Source organism: Prosopis cineraria, unplaced genomic scaffold, assembly GCF_029017545.1.
Source record: "Prosopis cineraria cultivar Desert tree isolate PC_DT_omini unplaced genomic scaffold, ASM2901754v1 PC3, whole genome shotgun sequence".
NCBI lineage: Eukaryota > Viridiplantae > Streptophyta > Magnoliopsida > Fabales > Fabaceae > Prosopis > Prosopis cineraria.
In genome coordinates this window covers 45517385-45537118 of record NW_026555334.1, presented here as the reverse complement: position 1 = coordinate 45537118, position 19734 = coordinate 45517385, and the positions used below count along the sequence as shown (strand labels likewise).

The 19734-nt window shown below is 33.5% G+C and overlaps 2 protein-coding genes across 5 annotated transcripts; both read right to left on the bottom strand.

Annotated features, from left to right (window-relative positions):
• Positions 1 to 2793: 2793 nt before the first annotated feature.
• On the bottom strand, positions 2794 to 5138 carry LOC129306021 (short-chain dehydrogenase reductase 3b-like). 2 transcript variants are annotated; one of them, XM_054946316.1, is made up of 3 exons: positions 5001 to 5138; positions 3836 to 3901; positions 2794 to 3746 (listed from the first exon to the last, which is right to left on the bottom strand). In XM_054946316.1, exons 2-3 carry the CDS (start codon positions 3874 to 3876, stop codon positions 2972 to 2974), a joined length of 816 nt encoding a protein of 271 aa, XP_054802291.1. In that variant the 5' UTR covers positions 3877 to 3901; positions 5001 to 5138; the 3' UTR covers positions 2794 to 2971. The 2 variants fall into 2 exon arrangements, with proteins under 2 accessions (XP_054802291.1, XP_054802290.1); XM_054946315.1 differs by lacking the exon at positions 5001 to 5138 and having other exon boundaries at positions 3836 to 3974.
• Positions 5139 to 5463: 325 nt separating this feature from the next.
• LOC129306020 (probable protein phosphatase 2C 49) lies at positions 5464 to 8804 on the bottom strand. 3 transcript variants are annotated; one of them, XR_008592101.1, is made up of 6 exons: positions 8466 to 8804; positions 7354 to 7551; positions 7027 to 7262; positions 6114 to 6694; positions 5686 to 5824; positions 5464 to 5602 (listed from the first exon to the last, which is right to left on the bottom strand). XR_008592101.1 is itself a non-coding variant. In XM_054946314.1 (5 exons), exons 1-4 carry the CDS (start codon positions 8640 to 8642, stop codon positions 6118 to 6120), a joined length of 1188 nt encoding a protein of 395 aa, XP_054802289.1. In that variant the 5' UTR covers positions 8643 to 8804; the 3' UTR covers positions 5691 to 5814; positions 6114 to 6117. The 3 variants fall into 3 exon arrangements, 2 of the variants coding, with proteins under 2 accessions (XP_054802289.1, XP_054802288.1); XM_054946314.1 differs by lacking the exon at positions 5464 to 5602 and having other exon boundaries at positions 5691 to 5814; XM_054946313.1 differs by lacking the exons at positions 5464 to 5602; positions 5686 to 5824 and having other exon boundaries at positions 5849 to 6694.
• Positions 8805 to 19734: the final 10930 nt, after the last annotated feature.

Genomic DNA, 19734 nt, shown 5'->3' with positions numbered 1-19734 from the left:
GTTCTCATTGCGGCACAGAATCCCACAATTACTGTGTCATATCTGTTGCTGATCGGGCATTGAATTCCCATTGTCATTGTAGTATAGTCACTGAAATTTTCTGCTTCTAGTCGTTTCGGTTTCGTAGACTATGAGAACGAATTATTGAATAGAAGATTTTGCACTCGAAACATTTGTAAGTCACTCATTTTGGATCTCACGTTGGCACATCCTCTCCCTTTGTTTAGCTTGTTTCTCTCTTCTGCCATTCTCTCTCCACGTTGGAGAGAGATGCTTGAAGCAATTATAATAAGAAGCATTTAATCTTACAATTGGGCCAGACACCAGCATCTGTGGAGAGACATTTCAATTATTTAAACTGATTGTTGGTGATGGGCAAAAATGTGAAGTGATTCAATATTAAGGCAATTTTTTTCTTCAACTAACTTAACTTGGTTCTGCAAGTTAAAAGCAACTTATATATAGTATACGACTGAAGTGGAGTAAGATAGTTGGAGTGTTTGTGAAGCAATAGATTGCTTTGCTTATAGTGTCTCATCTGAAATTATTGTTGAAGCCTTTCCATGGCTTTCATACTCTGACTTGAAGGGAAGGATCCGTTCAAATGTTCAAGGAGCAAGTCTGTGAAGTGATTATTTTTGTTTTCTTGGGAATCAGATAATCATTGAGTGCGATATCAAAATTCAGGGACTGGCGTCTGACATAGCAGGCCATGCCTGTTAAAATTTCCTTTTAATCATGCATTTGGTGGTCAATTTTTTGTTGTTGTTGTTTCGGAAGTAAGGTTACGATCAGGTCACACAAGACTACAGTGTAAATTTTTTTTTTTTAATTTATCTCAATCAATCTTCTAAGCTCAGGAGAGAGGATTTGTAAATATAGCACAATTATTATCATTATCATGAGTAGCTATGACGATCCAATTACCATATTTACTAGTTTCCTTTTGTGCTAGCTCTCCTTTATACCATGCCATAGCATATTTTTTATTATAACTTTTTAACTTGAATCTTGTAGATATCAAGGATGTGTGCAGTAGCATGTAACACATTAAAATGTGAAATCAAATTAAAAAATTAAAGCTGCGAGTGACTTGCATATTGTGCACTGTACTCTCGTATATTTATTTTTTAACAAAGTCAACAGTATCCCACAGCTGTGATATTCTCTTCATTGAATTAGGTTGAGTTTGAGATCCAATGCATTTATGTTTAATTTTCTGAGTAATAATTAAACCCAGCTTTACGAAACTATTCTATGCATTGCATTTTATTAGGCTGATAACATTGTATCTGGGGCGCTTGTTTATCATTTTCTTTGCACCATAATATATGATATTTTTTAGAAGTCTTGCTTAGGTCAAAATATGAGACATTAAGTAATTTTTATAATTGTTTTTTTTAATTATATTTCTATTTTATTGATTACTCTTTTTCAAAAAAAATAATACATTGAAGTTATTATTAAAACATTTATATAGAGCATTCAACAAGAATATAATTAAAAAATATAAATTTTTTTTAAGAAATTAAAGTTTTACTTCATTTTTTTTAAAATAATTGTGGTTCAGAGGGAGCATATTATATAATGTGAATGTGAGTGAGATCAGTTATGAAGTTCAAGAAGGTTCAACATTAATCAAGGGAAGCTTGTATTATATGGTGTTTGGAAGAGAGAAGATATTCTCTTCAGTCTTATTTATAATATAAAGGTATTTTTTTTATTCTATTCATAAATGATCTCATTAAATTTTTATTTTAAATTGTCTCATTTGATTTTCATTGAATATTTGAAAGAGAAAATAAGTTAATGCGTGTATATTTAATAGGAGTAAAATTAAAAAATTATTAAATTTACAGATGTAGTTAATAAGTTTTAAAATTTTTTTTTAAAGTATTCTTTTTAAATAGGATTAGAGGAGGACGTATATCCGTTTCGCTATACTTGGAAGTTCACGTATTTCTTCCTGAACTTGTGGGATCACGGGCGACGGATGATCAATAATAATATAATATACATATATGGGTAAGAGTCTGCAATGATCACCGTTAGATCCAGCAGCACAGGTTGGTCATTAATTTTTAAGTACGTATGAAGGAAGCGTAAGTTATTGTTCTTTTTCCACAGTGCCAAATATTGACCTTCTGTTTCGAATTCGATTGCATGAGAATCGTCCTGAGGATTTATATTTCAAACTGAGGGAAATTCAGGATAATTACGGCGTTGAGAATGTGAAGATTGTGGGGCAGAATGAACGAGGCACATGGATTTTAGACCGGCCATATTAACTATATATGATTGGTCTCCCTCGGAGCATGTATATTATTTGCATTCCCAATGTTTTTGCAATTAAATAACCTCGAACCACATGACTATGGTCTCCTTCTGGTCTGGCTCGCGCATAAGAGTGAAACTGAAAAATCTGATGTGATAATCCTTCCCTTCTGAGCTATATATGAATATTCGAGCCACTTGATTTCATTTTCAACACTATCTTTTTTTTTTTTTTGAGCAAACATTTTCAACACTATCAACTCATGATTCTCAGTGGTCAACTTCGTTGAGGTAAAAATGACAATTTTAACTTGCTAGAGAGACTCACCTAATTATCACCAATAGCAGCTGATCGATACTGACTACATTAATTCAAGAAGGGAGCAAATTAGACCCAGTAAGAATAAAGAACCGAAACCGAACATGAAGGAAGCAACTGCAACTATCCGAGAACATACTCTATATATATAAATCGAGTAATAGAAAACAAAGATGGTTGAATTTATGATGAGAGAAATAGAAAAGGAGAGACAACACGTAATTCATTAATATTCAGGAGGAAATGCACATGGGAAGTGGCAGCAGTGACTATTGAGACGCAAAAAATTAGGTAATTTGGTCCCAACTTGAAAGAGAATAGAAAGAAGTCATCTGATTGATGGTATATTATTGCCTTCTTGAGAAGGCATAGAAAAAATTAGATGGGAGAAAAACTATTTTTAACCACGGAGAAGCCACCGTCAACCACCAAGTTGTGTCCACTGACGTAAACAGAATCATCAGAAGCAAGAAACAAAGCTGCTTCTGCAACATGCCTCGCCTTTAACACGATCCCCTTGAGATTAGCCTTGGAAGAGCTATTAGCTTCAACTTGATGAGGTTCAAGATTGAAGGTCGAACATGCAAGAGGCGTGGCAACTCCAAAAGGGGACACACAGTTCACTCTAATCCCATAAGCCCCAAGCTCGCTACACGCGGATCGTACCAGTCCGACAAGAGCATGCTTCGATACGGTGTAAGCTTGAGGCCCCGTTCCTCCGACACAAGCCGCCACGCTGGCGGTGCAAATGATAGATCCGCGGATGTTCCTCGCGACCATAGTACGAGCAGCATGTTTGATCGTTGCGGCCACGCCACGAACATTTGTGGCTATGGTGCTGTCGAACTCATTCAGATCAAGATCGAGGATGCCGGATAGTGAGCCAAGTACTCCGGCGTTGCTGAACAGGATATCTAGGCTGCCATATTTTTGCAGGGCGTAATTTACTGTTTCCTCGACCTGCTGTTCATCTCTGACATCGCAGTGATGGTAACTCACTCTCTTGGAGCCTATGGAAGCCGTGACTTGAAGACCCAGTTCGTCTTGAAGGTCTGCTGCTACAACGAAGGCACCGTTATCAGCGAACAGTCGCACAGTCTCTTCCCCGATTCCACTGGCAGCTCCGGTGACGAGAGCCACCTTCCCCTCCAACCTATACCAGTTCATAGAAGGAGAAGAGATCATTGGATATAATCAGTGAAATATTGGCTACGTGGTGGCGGATCTATGAAAACCCTTTACCTTTGCTTCGGCATCTGCAGTGAGCTGCTTCCTTGATTCATAGTTCGTACACGGACTCCTCAAAACCTGCAGGTAAAAGCTCATGGGTGTGACGTTTATATTGCCTCGTGTCCCCAAATTTAAAAAGGACCATTGACTGGTCGTCGGGCAAGGAATTCTACCATGGAAATTAGTCAAATTTTATATTCATTTAACAGTTGGTAATGTATAATCCTTGTTAGACTAACTGTGATTGCGAGCCAAGACTCTTAAATTTTATTATTTTTGGTATGGCGTGATATATGGCTGTAAAAATTTATTACTGTTTGGACCTAAAATAGGCATCAATTAACAAAAGCCTAGAATAACAGAAAAAAGAAAGGAATCAAAAGTGTCAGACCCAATAATCAATTAAAAACAAGGTTTGATTCACTTTTAAATAAGGTTTCCTATTGAACACGTGCTAAGATAAGAAGCATAACTCTTGAAATTTGGAGCAATTGAGCATAAAAGACTGTTAAAATAATGTGGGATTGTTATCCAATAACCCCAAATCTCATTAAACCATATTTAGTAACAGTGGATTAAACCATATTTAGTAACAGTGGACATTTCGTATACAAGCTCTTGATTCTTCAGACACAACGGTCTCAAGCACCTAAGTATTTTAAACTTTAGGTAACTGATGAAATAAGGATACACTCATTGTTTAGTTTTTGACTCAAATTTACTTTGTATTCTGAACTTAGGTTTAAATTTTGTTATTTCAATTCCATTGATGCAATCATTGCATCTTCATATTTCAATTCTAATGACCAGATCATATTTACATCATCATTTTTGCATCTTCACATTTAAGTAAATTGAAATAAGAGAATTCAGGGATCCTCATATCATATTTGAGACTTCATGTGTCTAGCACATCTAATAATCATATTGTTTAAACACAAATTACACATGCATGTGATATATGAACATCAAAAATTAAACTAGGTCAGCGGCATATTCAGTTCATTAAGGCCTTTGTACAGTGACGGCTGTTCACTTCTCTGATTATTAAGTCCATAGCCTTCGAAAATAAAGTTCTAAAAAATCTTTCCATCGAGTTTTCATTACAGTTACGAGTTGCATTACGGTCAAGCATTTTCGACTTGCGGAAGCAACGCAAATCAAATTTAGACGTTACCTGTGCCCTACTCCACCACCAGGCACGTTTTTAACTTTTTTAAGAGTATAGTCATGGAAGCTTAATTAATTGCGGTTGACTTCCCTGAATTCTTAAGGAAAATAAGAACGGGTCCGCAGGGCTTTCTGGCGCATAAATGGGCGTGGGCCCCATGCTGGAGCTTGATCCAACGGTGCTTATCTGCTTATTAATTGAGGGGTGCGACAGCTTAGGTCTGCATTAGAAATGGGAAGATGATGTTTGATAAGAATCTTCGATCGGCCTTGGGTTGCCAGCGCAGGGGTGTAAAATGGAATCCTCCTGCACTGAGAAAAATGATGAAAACGAAAGAAGGCTATGTTTAGCTGCCAAATTAACCACCATACTGTAATAACATGACCAGAATGTTAATATCAGAAATAAAGGACGGCAAAAGCCTAAGTGAAGTAGTCACGTCACCCAAGGGAATGTACTGTCAGTAGGGCGGAGAAAGGGGAATAAAATGCGGAAAAGTGGACGCTGTGATTTATGCGCTTGAAAATTCCAAAGCCTGCTTGCTCGCTCCCCCAGTTTTTGCTTACCACCACCACCCTCCCTATTTCTTTTCCTGATTCCTCCCTCTTCTGTCTAGTTTCACAAGGGTTTAATTACGTTCCAAGAAATGATTACAATGGGGTCGACAAGTGAGAAGGTACGTGGAAAATACCCATGCAAAGGCAGCTGCTTGCTAAATGCTGGAGTCCCTCCCAACCAGAATAACTTCGTTCTTTGGCATTCCTCAACATTTTCGTCTAAAGTATAACTCATTCTTTGTACAAGCCTCACGCACAAGAGCCTGGATTCGCCTGACAGCACATGGATGAAGAGAATATTCTTAACAATCTTTTATTCATGAATATATAACTATACACAAGAATGATGCTATGAATATGACTGTCATCACGAATCATCCATTATTACAACATAATCCAGGATACATGTATCTTCATCAATATCATCCATAGGGCTACATACATCAACTAACCAACCACAAAATCGAAGGCTGCTTTTTCTCCTGTCATAACTGAAGCAGCCAAAAACAGTGTAAATATTCTACCCAAAAAAAAAAAAAATTATTAGATTAAACCGTATTACGCGTTCAATTGCTTGCATTGCCTTCCAAAAAGTTCCTCAAGCTACAAAGCGCCTCTGCAGAAAGGCTACAGCACCTCAATTTCCTCTGATGAGAAGGGGATGGCTCGCTGTGATCAATAGAATTAGAAGAAAAGCACACAACAATCACTGTAAGATTATCAAACGTGTTAAGGCGTAGTGCCTCCATGACCAGATCCCTGGCACATCGCTCTGGGTCATAATGCCGCCTCAGGCTTCTACGGACAAGGCTAACTGCCTGCTGACTTGTCATAACATCCCAAATTCCATCACAACCTATGATAAGGAACTCATCATCCTCTGTTATAACCACTTGACGAAACTCAGGCTCTGCAATCAAAGGTGAGGGAGAACCACGTGGAAACTTCATATCCCAGTCCCCAAGGGCTCGAGAAACTGACAAAACCCCGTTAAGATAACCATCATCTACGTGACCACCTAATTCCTCAACTCGCCTCCGCTCTGAAGGATAAACAGGCCTGTGATCTTGAGACATGTCAATTGCCTCTCCTTTACGACAGAGAACTGCTCGGCAATCACCAGCATTGGCCACCATTAGACGCCTGCAAACAAGAAGTACAACAGAAATCAGCAGCAGGTAAAGGACCATAGATCTTAAAACATCTTGCCTGAAAAGCTGGGTTTTATAAATTAGGGGAGGAAGAAATAAAAAAAATGCAACATTAGATCAAGTAAAATAGATAATTAGATCAAGCTATTTGGGGCTAGCACAAATAGTCCGAGTAGAGTGGAATACTGAGTAATGCCTAAAGTTTAAACCCTCCTAATGTAAACCCAAAAGAAAAACAACAAAGGGAAAAAAAACATACCAAAGAGGAAACAAACGCAATTTACAAATAGAAAGGGGAACTTACTACGTACTGCATTAATATACCTTCCAAATATCAAGGCAATAAGAGCCGTGGTCCCTGATGAGTTGCTCACACTGCAATCATCAGCCAAAGCTAAGTCAGCCAATAGAAATGATTTTCTGAGGGAGTTCTCCGCCTCTTTTAAAAAAACATTATCTACTTCAGATGTCTGGGGGAAGCTAACATCTTCAAAGAAGAATCTCATAACATTTTTCTGGATATAAGCTGCAGCTTCAGGTCCTCCATGACCATCAAACACCTGAGTTATCAAGTAAGCCTAGATTAAATTGACAACACTATCATGCAAAAATCAAAACATCGTGGAAGCTAAAGGTTAAAAAGATACATACCCCGTAGAAGGCACTTGGTTCAGGAAATGTATATAGTGATCCCATGTGAGAAGATAGATCATCTATCTTTATATGTTCATCTTCCATGTATCTCCGGGGGCCAATGTTGGCAAAACTGCCGGAGCGGATGCTAGGGACAAATTGAAGAACAGCAGAATCAAGAGCATCATTTGATATTCTGTCAGCAGCTTTAATATCCTACAAAATAAAAGTTAAATACAGATGAAATAAGTGTGACACAGAATATTGAAGGTATTGATGCAAAATTTTGCATTTATGATCTCATAAGACTAATGATGCTCTGCAAACCTTGTATCTATTCTCATGAAAGGAGTTTGATGCATTTCATTATTGATATAAACATTTCGTAATTAAGTATAGCCGTCCTCCTTTCACTCTTAAATCTCAGCATGGCTTGTAGAGAAAACTAATTTACCCATAGTGATCATTAAGAATCCCAATTCAAAGATTTCAAGTTTGGAAAGGCATGCACAATAAGCCCAAACTAAGGCAAAATTATGAATATTTGCAACTATTCAAAGAACCCGTTCCTGCATAGAACTGATAATTAATGTCCTTCTTCTTCTTGGTGCGGATCATGACCACTCTAAAATCTACCTCCACGACCGCGGGGAAAACCCATGGTAGCGAACTGGAACTATGTTACACCTTCAAAGTAATATCAACCTACACATCTCATCGAGTAGTTTCAAAGGTACCGATATTCAACAATTGCCGCTCATGCTTAATGTTTACATAAATATGCAGTAGAATCGACTATCGGTTCCTCCGTTAATCAAGCTACATAAACACCAAATGTGAGAGTTGCCATTCCTACAGTAATCTGGGACAAATCTAAACAAGCATCATAGCAATTAAACATCTTCACGAGGATACGCTCAATAGATGAGCTGATACCTGAAACCTAACTAAAGAGTTCGCATGACGCATGAAGAAATAAACTCTACAGCCTACCTCGATCTGAGAAACCAAACAAATTCACGTAATCAAACAAACTATTTTGGATAGGCTTCCATGACCCTCGGTATCATCGAAAAGGAAAAACCAAGAAGAAACAAGAACAAGGAAATCATGGGTGTTGGCAATCTTACTTCTTGTGGGCTGAGTAACTCGGCAGACACTAATGGAGAAGCACGAACTCTGTCAAAACTCGGAGGCGTGATGGCGGCGGCATCTTCGATCTCACGTATATTTGCCCCGTTAGGCAAATACTGAACATCCAACACAGGGTTGCTCCGTTGACACGTAAGGTCTGCTTCGGCCACCATAGCTATAGCCTTCCTTCTCTCGAGAAATGACGACAAACCAAAATCGACCAATTGAATTGAGGGTAGCAAAGATTATTATTATCTGAATGATCTTAGAGGAAGGATGCTCCTTCTCAGGATTTGCAGGGGATTTTTTATCGCACTTTTCTGATCAAACTGGGGTCGAAGGGATCAAAAGACTGGTCAAGAGTCGGAGTTGAACCGCTTTTATGTGGGGTCGGAGCTTGGGCGAACAACGGACAAGTGGCTACCGGTAAGGTTGTTAGGGTAACGGACACGTGGACTTCTACCCTCCATAGATTGGATTCTGAATCCGAAGAGCGTGCGGTTCACGCGAAGTTGACCGACACGTGAAAGTTTTCCAGTTGACGCGTGATGCCGTGCTCTTTCCACTGCCTGGAAGGTTGCAAGGGCGAAAGGACGTAAACGCCCTTTATGTATCTTCCATGTATGAGCTGTCCGTTTGACTTCCGTTGTCATGGATCGAGGTCGTTGCAAGGCCATGGCAATATAGGAAATTTGCTTACAGCCGACCTAATAATTTAACTGACTTAAAAAAAAAAACACCCAGGTGTACTGACGCGCATGCCAGGAGACCCATCTGAAAATTGCAATAAACTTGGGGATAAGGGGACAAAAGCCTGTTTGGCTTGAAATAGAGGTGAAAAAAGGGACCAGTTCATATAAGTTGCTCCATATAAATGGATAGAAATATAAGTTAAATTAAATTTAATTTATTTTTATACAAGTTAAAAAAATTTCAACTTAACTCTTGAAAATTAGCAAGCTAAATGAGTTAACCCATCAATTTATTTTTTATTTATTTTATTTATTTTTATAAATTTTTTAACAAATATACTTAAATAATAAGTTTCAATTTAATATTTTTTTCATGATTCATTCTAAATATATTAAAATATTAATTTATGATATTTGTACAAAATATATAAATTAATACAGTTAAATAAATCATGTTTAATATGATTTATATTCACAAAATTTTTTCCTTTTCTTAATTTTTAAAAATAATATAGCTTAAATGCAATAATAATATTTCACATATTTATTTTTTTAAAACAAAATTTTAAAATTTTAAAAATATATTTTTATATTTAATTACTATATTATAGTATTATTTCAATTTTTTTCTTTATTTGAAGGTAATATTAGAAAACTATAATTAATAAAATTTTAATTTTTTAGATTATCTTATATTTTGAAATAATAATTTTTTTTAAATTCTCTTATAATTTAGAGGGAGAGTATTTTCTATGCATGAGAATGAAAAAAAGTATTTTAATTGATAGAAAATAAAAAAAATGAAGTTAGAAAATAAGTTAAGGAATTAAATTGACCTTAGCCTAACATTTTTTTGGGGGGGGGGGGGGGAAGGAGGGAGGGAGCTTGATAGAAGTGAAAGTAGGCTAATACTAGCATCGTTTATTTAACATGTCACTACACTTGGGAGAAGGGGCGTTCAACTTTGCAAATTCATCCATGTCATGTGGCTAGTGAGAAGCCAACTGGCACAAGTATTCCTCTATTTAAACACGTGATCGTGATAAACAACTCAGTCATTAGTTGATATTTTTTTTTCTTATAATAATTATAAAAATTTTAATATTAAATTAGATCTTTTAAATTAAATTTAGACTATATTAAAAATAAAAAATTATTAAAATTATTTTATAATTTTTATAAGTTTTTATTTAAAAAAATATAATATATAATAATGAGTTAAATCTGAATCGTCCAAATTAAAATCTAAAGAATTCAAATCTCATCACATAATAAATACTGAGCATCCAAATTAAACTCATATTACTTTGCCTCTTAGAGCCACAAGGCCAATCAACTTTTGGAGAACATCATTTATCTTGTAGTTCCTTCTTTGGTTCTTGAAATCAGTTCTTCTTATATCCTTTTATCTCAACGTGCTTTTGCTTTTATCTTAAATTTATCACTCGTGAACTTTTAAGATAGATGAGATTATTAACTTGCTAGAATTCTTAAAATGTCAGCTTTGTTTTAATTTCTTGTTTTTCTTCTCCTTGTTGTACAAAAAACAGCTTTATCTCAAATATTGAGTTTTTGTTAGTAACTGTTAAATACAAAGGGCAGGATATTATTAGAAAAAATATAAGAAATATAATTAGAGGCAGTGTAATGTTCTTGCAATTATGTTTTGATATTTAGTCAGTCTAAATAATAATTATTTTTAAGATTCTCTCCAATAAATATTATTTTTTTTTCGAGTCTTTCATTATAATTTTTTACAAAAAAAATGAAAAATATCTGAGGATGGACAATTAGGCTGGGGCCCAATAAATTTAAGGATTTTGAATTTTTACCTTGAATAATAGTAAATCTTAACAGTTAATTTTCTATATTTAGGGTTGGCAAAAAAAAAATCTATATTGAAGCCTTCTATTCAAGAAAGAAATAATTAATCTTGAAAAGATTCGGACTGCATGCAATTTTATGTAATAAAAATTATAAACAAATTATCGAAGACAACTTACTTGTAAGTAAATCCTGCAAATTTACAAAACTAATGTGAGATATCTTAGAATTTAAGTGTAAATAAATTCTCATGTGAAATGTCTAAAACACTCACCCCACCTTCGTGAGCAAGATTTGACTGGATGAGAGCTGGTTGTTGGATTGCCATTGCTAACAGTAGTCCTAATAAGTCATTAATATAAATCTCGTTTTTGATAAACCATCACCGCTTATCAATTTACACCTAATCAATGCTTGGTCAAATAGAGTGGATGAAAGGTATTTTGGACATTTTGCATGTGAGTTTATTCACACTGAAGTTCCTAACATTTGTATAGTAGTTTCATGAATTCATAGAATTTGTTTGTAAATAAGTTTATTCTTTGAGACCTATTTGTAATTATTTTATTTTATTTTTATCCTATTAAATCATTACAAGTGCCAAATTTATGGCTTAAGAAACTATAGTAAATGCTAGAGTGTTCCTAGATTTGTGTTTTACATTTACCATGTAATTATACTACATAAAGAGAGACATAAAGAGAGAAAAGTGGTGGGAAGGGTTGGTCAAAACACATGTTTCGACACATTGTTTAAATTGTTGCAATTTTTTTTAAATCTTAATGGTCATTTTCATTCTTCAACTTTATTCGAAAGATGGATAAATGCTCTAAATTCAATCACAGGTCAATTTCGTCTCTCAACTTTCAAAATTCAAATCTCTGGCATCTGATGTTAAATCCCCCTCTTCTAATGTTAATAAGTCCCACCTATTATTTTTTTTACCCATCTCTCTCTCTTTCTCCATGTTACTTCTCGCTCTCCCTAGCTCACTTCTCTCCCTCTCCTTACTCATACACATATTGCTCTAGCCATTATTCACCTTTCCTCTTCTCCATGTAAACTCTGAGAAGAGGGAGGGTGAACAATCCTGAGGTAAACTCTAAAAAGAAAGAGGGCGAACATTAAAAAGGCACTTTTTAGCCATAGATTTGGTTTGAAGAACTATGATACACAATCATGTATGAACCTGAATGAGGGATGATCAATAGCATTATAAGGATAAAGGTGCTTGATAAGGAGGTAGTACCTAGCATGATTGTCATTGGCATATAAGCTGCAAAAATTGATGGAGCCCTACGAATGATATGTGTCATCTCTTTTGTTGATGACCCAACTTGCTTATGATGGTTTTCTGCTTAGAGAATTTGGTTCCTGTCATTTTTGTGAGAAACAAGAGAGCTTAAGCTTAAGCTCACATTACTAGTGGCGAAAAGGGCTTTTTTGGATTCTTGAAATAGAGTAAGAGTGTAGCAAAAAGTGAAAGTTATTACATATAAAGAGAAAGAGAGTAAGGCAACAGTCGCGATCTCCTATGGAACCAATATGGAAAGTCTAGCAATGTACTTTACAAAAGCTTCGAGGGGCTTAATAGGAGAGTATAGTATCAAGCATTTAAATTGGATTGCCATCACATGCCTCCTTCAACTTGGAACAGACCAACCAAGAATCCTATTTTCTAGGTACTCACTAGATCAATAATGCCTTTGAGCGAGGCTTTAGTCTCCGAAGTTATGGGAGAAATACTCATCACCTTTAATTTAAGGACAATAAATGATGGTGGGTGACAACGATAACGGTGAGGCATAGTGAAGATAAGGATATGGATTATAGAGTGCACGATTGTTATGAGGATGGAGGATAAGACAACTTTGAAGTGAAGTATTGAGGATGAGTGTGATGTTCATCTTGATATTACTGATATTCATCACACAATCGCAATAAAAAATAGTGATTAAGAGCTTTAGACAACTCATAAGCTCATCTCAAACACACAAGGGTTAAATCTAATAAGTATTTAAATATAATTTAGAATATATAAGATCCTAAGAAAACCCTCTAAAAAAGTAGTTTGAGCTTAAACTTAATGATTTTTAAATATATGAGAAGCATGAAAAAGTTTGGGAAGCGAAACACTTAAAAATAAGGCTAAAAATGTTATTTTTGTACATTCTAGTACATATACTGCAGCATGTGTTCCATGTGCTATGGCATGTGATCCATACGTCACAATTTCACTACTGTACCATATGCCGTGGCATATGTAATTTATGCTGTTGCGCACATGCCAAATCATGATAGCATTTTGTGTAACACACCAAATTTTTTTTTTAAAATAATTTAACTTAACCATAGTTGGGTTACAGCCACCCAACACATTTTTATATCAATAATTTCAATATAAAATATTTTATAATTGGCTTCAACTCACACAATATAACATTTTAGATAAATTTTTACCTCCCACATGTCATTAAACTAAATCACATTTGTCCATCTTTATACTCCCAACAAGTAAACTAAATCACATTTATCTATCCTTATACTCTCAACAAGTAAAATAAGCAATTTAGTCAATTTTCAACACAAGCCAGTTATTTGTCCTTATAATCATGCCATTTTAACCAATCCAAAGTAAACCAAATATTAAAATTACAATCATCCAAATTGTACCAAAAATAGAAACAGTTTGAAAGGCATGATTACATTTATATATTCATATAATTGACAAAAAATAAAAAAGCCCTAATATTGGCAATATAACACATTATAAATCATAAATCAAATACCCAAAAGAGACAGTGGATCTATGCCACTAAGCCTTTGGGACTCCTCCACGTGTCACTCGTGGCTCTTCTCCTGAAAATTGTTAACCACATAATGAGACTCAAAAGTCTCAGTAACCAAAGCCAATTTATGATAGTGTATACAAACAGTTAAGTGTGTGCTTATTAAGTAAAAATTAAAAATAATATAATTCCAACAAATATAAGAAATATTACAATACATACAAACAACCATCCTTATATCCTTCCATTAACCTCGAGCCGTAGCCCTCACTCGGTGCTAAATTATCCAGCCAAAGGTAGATTAGCTCGAGCCCTTACAAGCCACCTATTGAGCTCTAATAGGGGTGTACCACATGGTACATAAATACAACAACAATAGCAAGTCTCCCAACACCTCCCACAATAATCAAACAAATTCATAATAATATTACACAATTATACAATATTACAAAATTCATAATTTTCTCAATAATCACCCAATTAACATGAAATAACACTAATCACAAATTAAAAGTATGGTTACCTTGTGGCTTTTTTAATAAATTATTCCTTACAATTTCTCTCCCACCACATTCTTCACCAATAATACAATCTACAAATAACATATTATTTATAAATATTAGTTTTAATTTTTGAAACTAATAAAATAATTCTAATAATAGAATTAAGAATATAACATAATTCCTAATCTCAATCTTAATACAAATCTAGAGTTAACACTATTAAGTAAAATTTTTAAATCCTCTTTTACTCATCAATAAACATTAATAATCTAAAAATCAAATTTTAAACTAATTTCTATTATCAAAATTTTCTTTTTATTTTATAAATTCATACATAAAATATCCAAAAATTAAAAATTAAGCCTCCAGCTTAGAATCATAATCCTATAACTATAATAATTCATTTCTCATCCCAAATAATCATATAAACCTCAATAAATCAACATATATTTTCAGATCTAGTCTAGAATTTGATCCATAAGCCATAAATTCAAAAATCATCAATAAATTTATACTCTAAAATATTTATTATACTACTAACAACCTCATAAACCATATTTATTCAACATAAATTCATCCCTTTTTCCAGATCCTAAATTTTTTACTACCACAAAATCAAAAACTAAAGAGAAAGGATGATTAAGAAAAAATTTTAGAACACATACTTAGTCTTGAAAAGTTTAAAATCACACCCTAAATATCCTATCAAAAACTCTCACCTTAAAAATTTAGATCTTTCGCACCGGCAACCTGGCTCACAGACGCTCTCTCTGATCGCATACGAAAGAGAAGAGAAATGAAGGAAAAATGAGAAGAGAACGGTGGTTTTTAAAAATGAATGTGGGTCCCACAATTTTTTTTAATTATTTTCCTCTTTCCTCTCTCTTCTTTCTTTTATTATTATTATTATTATTATTATTATATAAATATAATGATTACACACGCACGCCGAAAGTTTTCTTGTTCTTCTTGTTTTGTTTGTATTTTTTATACCCTTGTCTCTTTTTTTCATAATAATAATAATAATTTAATAATAATTTTTTATTTTTTAAAATTTTTTAATTAATTTAATTTTTTTAATTTTTTAATTTATAATTTATAATTATATCCTAAGTTAGATTTAATAATCATCTCCTACTAATATGCTTACCTCTAAATATTTTTCAAAATTTCTATTAACCCAAATTAACTATTAAAATTTAAATTGAGATGTTACATTTTGCTATCATAATAGCTTTTTAAGATGAACTTTCGACGTGCACCATTTTTACATCTGACGTCTGATTAGAGTGATTCAAGAGCTCACGCAAAGCTTATTTGATAAGTTAACTAATGGTACAACTTTCATTTGATCCGATACTGTATGAGAATTTTAGATATCCGAATGCAAAAGTCAAATTTTAAAACAATTTTCAAGTATCCAAGTACCCAAAATTCAAAACTTATACCATTAACCTATTTTGAGGTTTAAACCAAATCTAATGGGCTAATATACATCTGGTTAAGCATTTAAACGCACAATAACAAATTAAACATGAATTAAAGTCACTTAAGACCAGTTTCACCCAATATAACCAAAAACATAAAATCATAATCACACACTATTTGGCCTTTATTGCCATATAATACACCACATATACATTATCACTGCATGTATACAATATTTCTTGTACTTATATTAGTATTTTAGTCCTTCACCGTAAAAATCATCACATATTCATATCATATGCAACATTGGGCTAGAATACAACATAACATATTATAATACAAGTACTAATAACAAAATATTATTCATTCCTAGTTGACAACTCATATTCTTATATATTTAACTTTATATACACACAACTCAAAACAAAATTGAGCATTGCAATTGTAACATATCAAATATTTTAGCCCTTACCCGATTTCTTCATTTACTCAAGCTCAGCGACAGAACCTGTAAAATAATAACCACGAGGTAAGATAAAAATCTCAGTAACTAAGACAATCTACATTATCGATTAACATGCCAAGTTATAAACAAGTTTTAAAATATGCATAACAATCACACCATATATGATTCACCACAATAAAATACATGATCGCTAATCATTCAATCTTTAAATACTTTCAATCGAACTGGTAAGCTATTTCACGAAACCAAACCATATGTATGATCCATAAACTCACCATCCATGGTAGGACTATCCAGTGAAAGTATCTTAAATTACTTTTAGACTATAGGTTTGCCCTATTACAAGTAATTGGGGTGTTGTTACTTCAACACCACATCTTACGAATATTAAGGAGCATAATCTCTAACTCCGTACTCTTCTAGGTATTTAGGAGAGTAACTCTCAAACACCACACCCTTTTTGAGTACTAAGGAGAAATATGATCTGTACCTGACGTCTTGAGGTGCTAGCAGTGCCATATGGACTTAATCTCTACTGATTTCACTAGGGTGACGTCTTATCCCCTAACATCCCGCATTCCACTATATATCTTCATTTAATCATGCGCAAACACTTTCTAAACAAATATAATGAATCTTACTACTTACTTTAAAAACATAAAACTTCACAAATTAACACTTTACGTAGTTTCTAAAATACTTAGCTTTGACAAAATTTATAAATGTATATACAACTAATCATGCAAAAATAACTTGTGAATAACTTATACAATATAATAAATAATGTAAATTATTCAGTTATCTTAACCCTTTTGTTACAAAAAGGATTCCTCATGGTACTAAATCTCCTCTTAGATTACCATAAGTTTTCCACACACCTCAATTTACAACAATAAGTACTGTATGTTAATTTTTAATTAGCATGAACCCTATTAACTACTTATATCGCCCTAAATCTCCCATTTTTTGTAATAGCCCTAGCCTACTAAGGGCCTCTTCCCCTAAACTTTTGCTGTGCTGGACACACCTCTCCTTAGGATCCACATGAGACAACCCCTCTTAAGAGAGCATCAAGAGACAAGGCTTCCCTACAGTAGTATGTGAGATTATTCTCTTACAATAAATATTATAAGGGGAGCCTTCTCAGGTTTGATCCTCCAACTTCTCATACTTAATAAAGTTGAGGCTAAACCTGTTACCATTGAGCCAAGTGATACCACTGATCCTCCAACCAAGACCTGAACCTCCAACCTCTACTACCTTAAAGAAGTTGAGGTTAAGTCTGAAAATGCTCCAAAAGATCTCTTTGGTGAGGTGAGAAATAACCTAAGTATCACTTTGGGAAAAGCTGGTTCGGGCTCCGTGAGGAGTGTTGGAACCTAATCTAAAAGACTTCATGGAGGGTGGGGTGAGGGCTGTTACACTTCTCGCTCTTATCCTCAACAAATAAGCTAGTTAAGGTTACAACTAGCTCACACCATTTCTTCAAGCTTCTCTCCAACTCTATCACAACTTATATATCTCAACTTGTCATTATTTAAAATCTTATAAATTAACCAGGGCTCCATCTAATTTATTCTAAATAACACTAGGCTTTATATTAACAATTATCCAATTCAAGAAAACTCTAATTAGGCTCCAATCATCCTATACAATCCTTAAGGTTTAGGTATAATCTTCCCTGACTCAAACCCAAAACTTTTAAATCTTTCACCCCTTTAAAAATGGACTAGAGAATGAAGAGAGGGAGTTAGCAAGCTTACCCAGATAATTAAGAACCCAAATCAAGTTCTAATCTTGCCTAAATGCCCTAGCTTAACTACTAAAGATCCCTCTTTGTGCTCCCCACTCTCACAAAATCCCATATGAAATTCTAAATTGATTCACGCACCTTTTTTTTTTTAGAACCGGGCATTACGTTGCGGCATAATACACAGTGAGACTAATCTCACTTGTATCTTGCTGTCTTGTCCTGATTTGACCTAACTTCGACCTAGCTCAATTTTGGAGCTATCCAATGATCCAAAATATCAATAACAATAAAAAAACATGATCAAATTAATTACTTTTTTTAAACTAATTTTTATTTAATTAGTAATAAATTCTAGATTAAAACTTCAGATGTTACAACGAGTGTAGTGGATAATGGCAACAACGAAGAAGAATCATTAAAGATGTTAGACAGTGGTGACTAGTAAGGATAGGTTGAGGACTTGAGGTTGAACAATTAAGGAATGTTAGATGAATAAGTTTAAACGATTGACCAGGTGAGAGAGAGCTTGGGTCTGAGCAAATATAATTAAAAAAATATAAAGTGAATCCCATTATTATTAAAAAAATATTTAAAAAATGTAGGCCTTACTAATGAATAATTAAGGTTAGGGTGTTAAGGAAGTAAAATTATAACATTGAGAGATAAAATTAACTCAAAATTAAGTTTAGGGTGCTTAATAACCTTTCGGGTAAAGTTGGGGGATAAAAATGACCCTTAACCCTCCTCTTCAAGATTTGAATTTGATGCTTGTACTTAATACATACATTGAGTGTTTATATCATCTAAACCATTGAAATTCAAATCAATAATTTAAATTTATATTTTACTTGAGATTAATGAACGAGTGAACTCATCTAAATTATTAATTTAAATTTCAACAACTTAAGAGTGCCTGTACGAAATAGTTACTAAATTTAAATCCTTTTATTTCAAGTTTCAACTTTATCTTTCATCAAATGGTTTTTATATTATTTTTACCAAGCTCAGCCAGAATCCTCCAATGCTCTTTCTATTGCTATGTCGACTAGTGCGGCACTATTGTGATTCAGTATATGTGATATACTAGTGCAACAGTTTTTAAATATTTCTCATCCATCATTCATGACAAATTTTTTCACAGAACTCTGTCATGTAGCAATAAACTGTACTTCCTTTCTTAAAAAATATAAACTAATTTTTTTATAAGTTTGATATTAAAAAATATGAAATATTTTTAGTGTTTTAAGATATAATTAATGTGGTTTTTTAAAAATTCCATGATAAATGAACCATTTTATATTTATTCTTAAGTGAAATACTTTATTAATTGAATAAGAATAAATATAAAAATATAAAATTAGTTTAAAAATAATTAACTAATTAAGTGGATGTGAGATTCAATGAAAAAATACCTTGCATTTTGAATGGAGGCAATAATAAACATATTTTTCATATTATTCTATGTGCAGTGCGGATGTTTAATTATCATCGATCATATAATGTTAATTATATTCAAATAAAGTATAATAAAGGGTGAAAACTAAAAATATATGTTGCAACCAACGAGATTAGGTGTAACAAAACGTGCTAATTTTTCATAAAATTTAAATCACCACTAGAAGACATGCATACATTTAATACATGATCTTGTCTTGAATATTCTTTTAATAAGAGGATATTTGTTCATAACAAAATATGTATATATGTCTTGAATATTCTTTTAATAGGAGGATATATGTTCATAACAAATATATATAATGTGAAATATATTAAGAAAAAAATTATAACTCTCTAGACCAAATAATTAAAG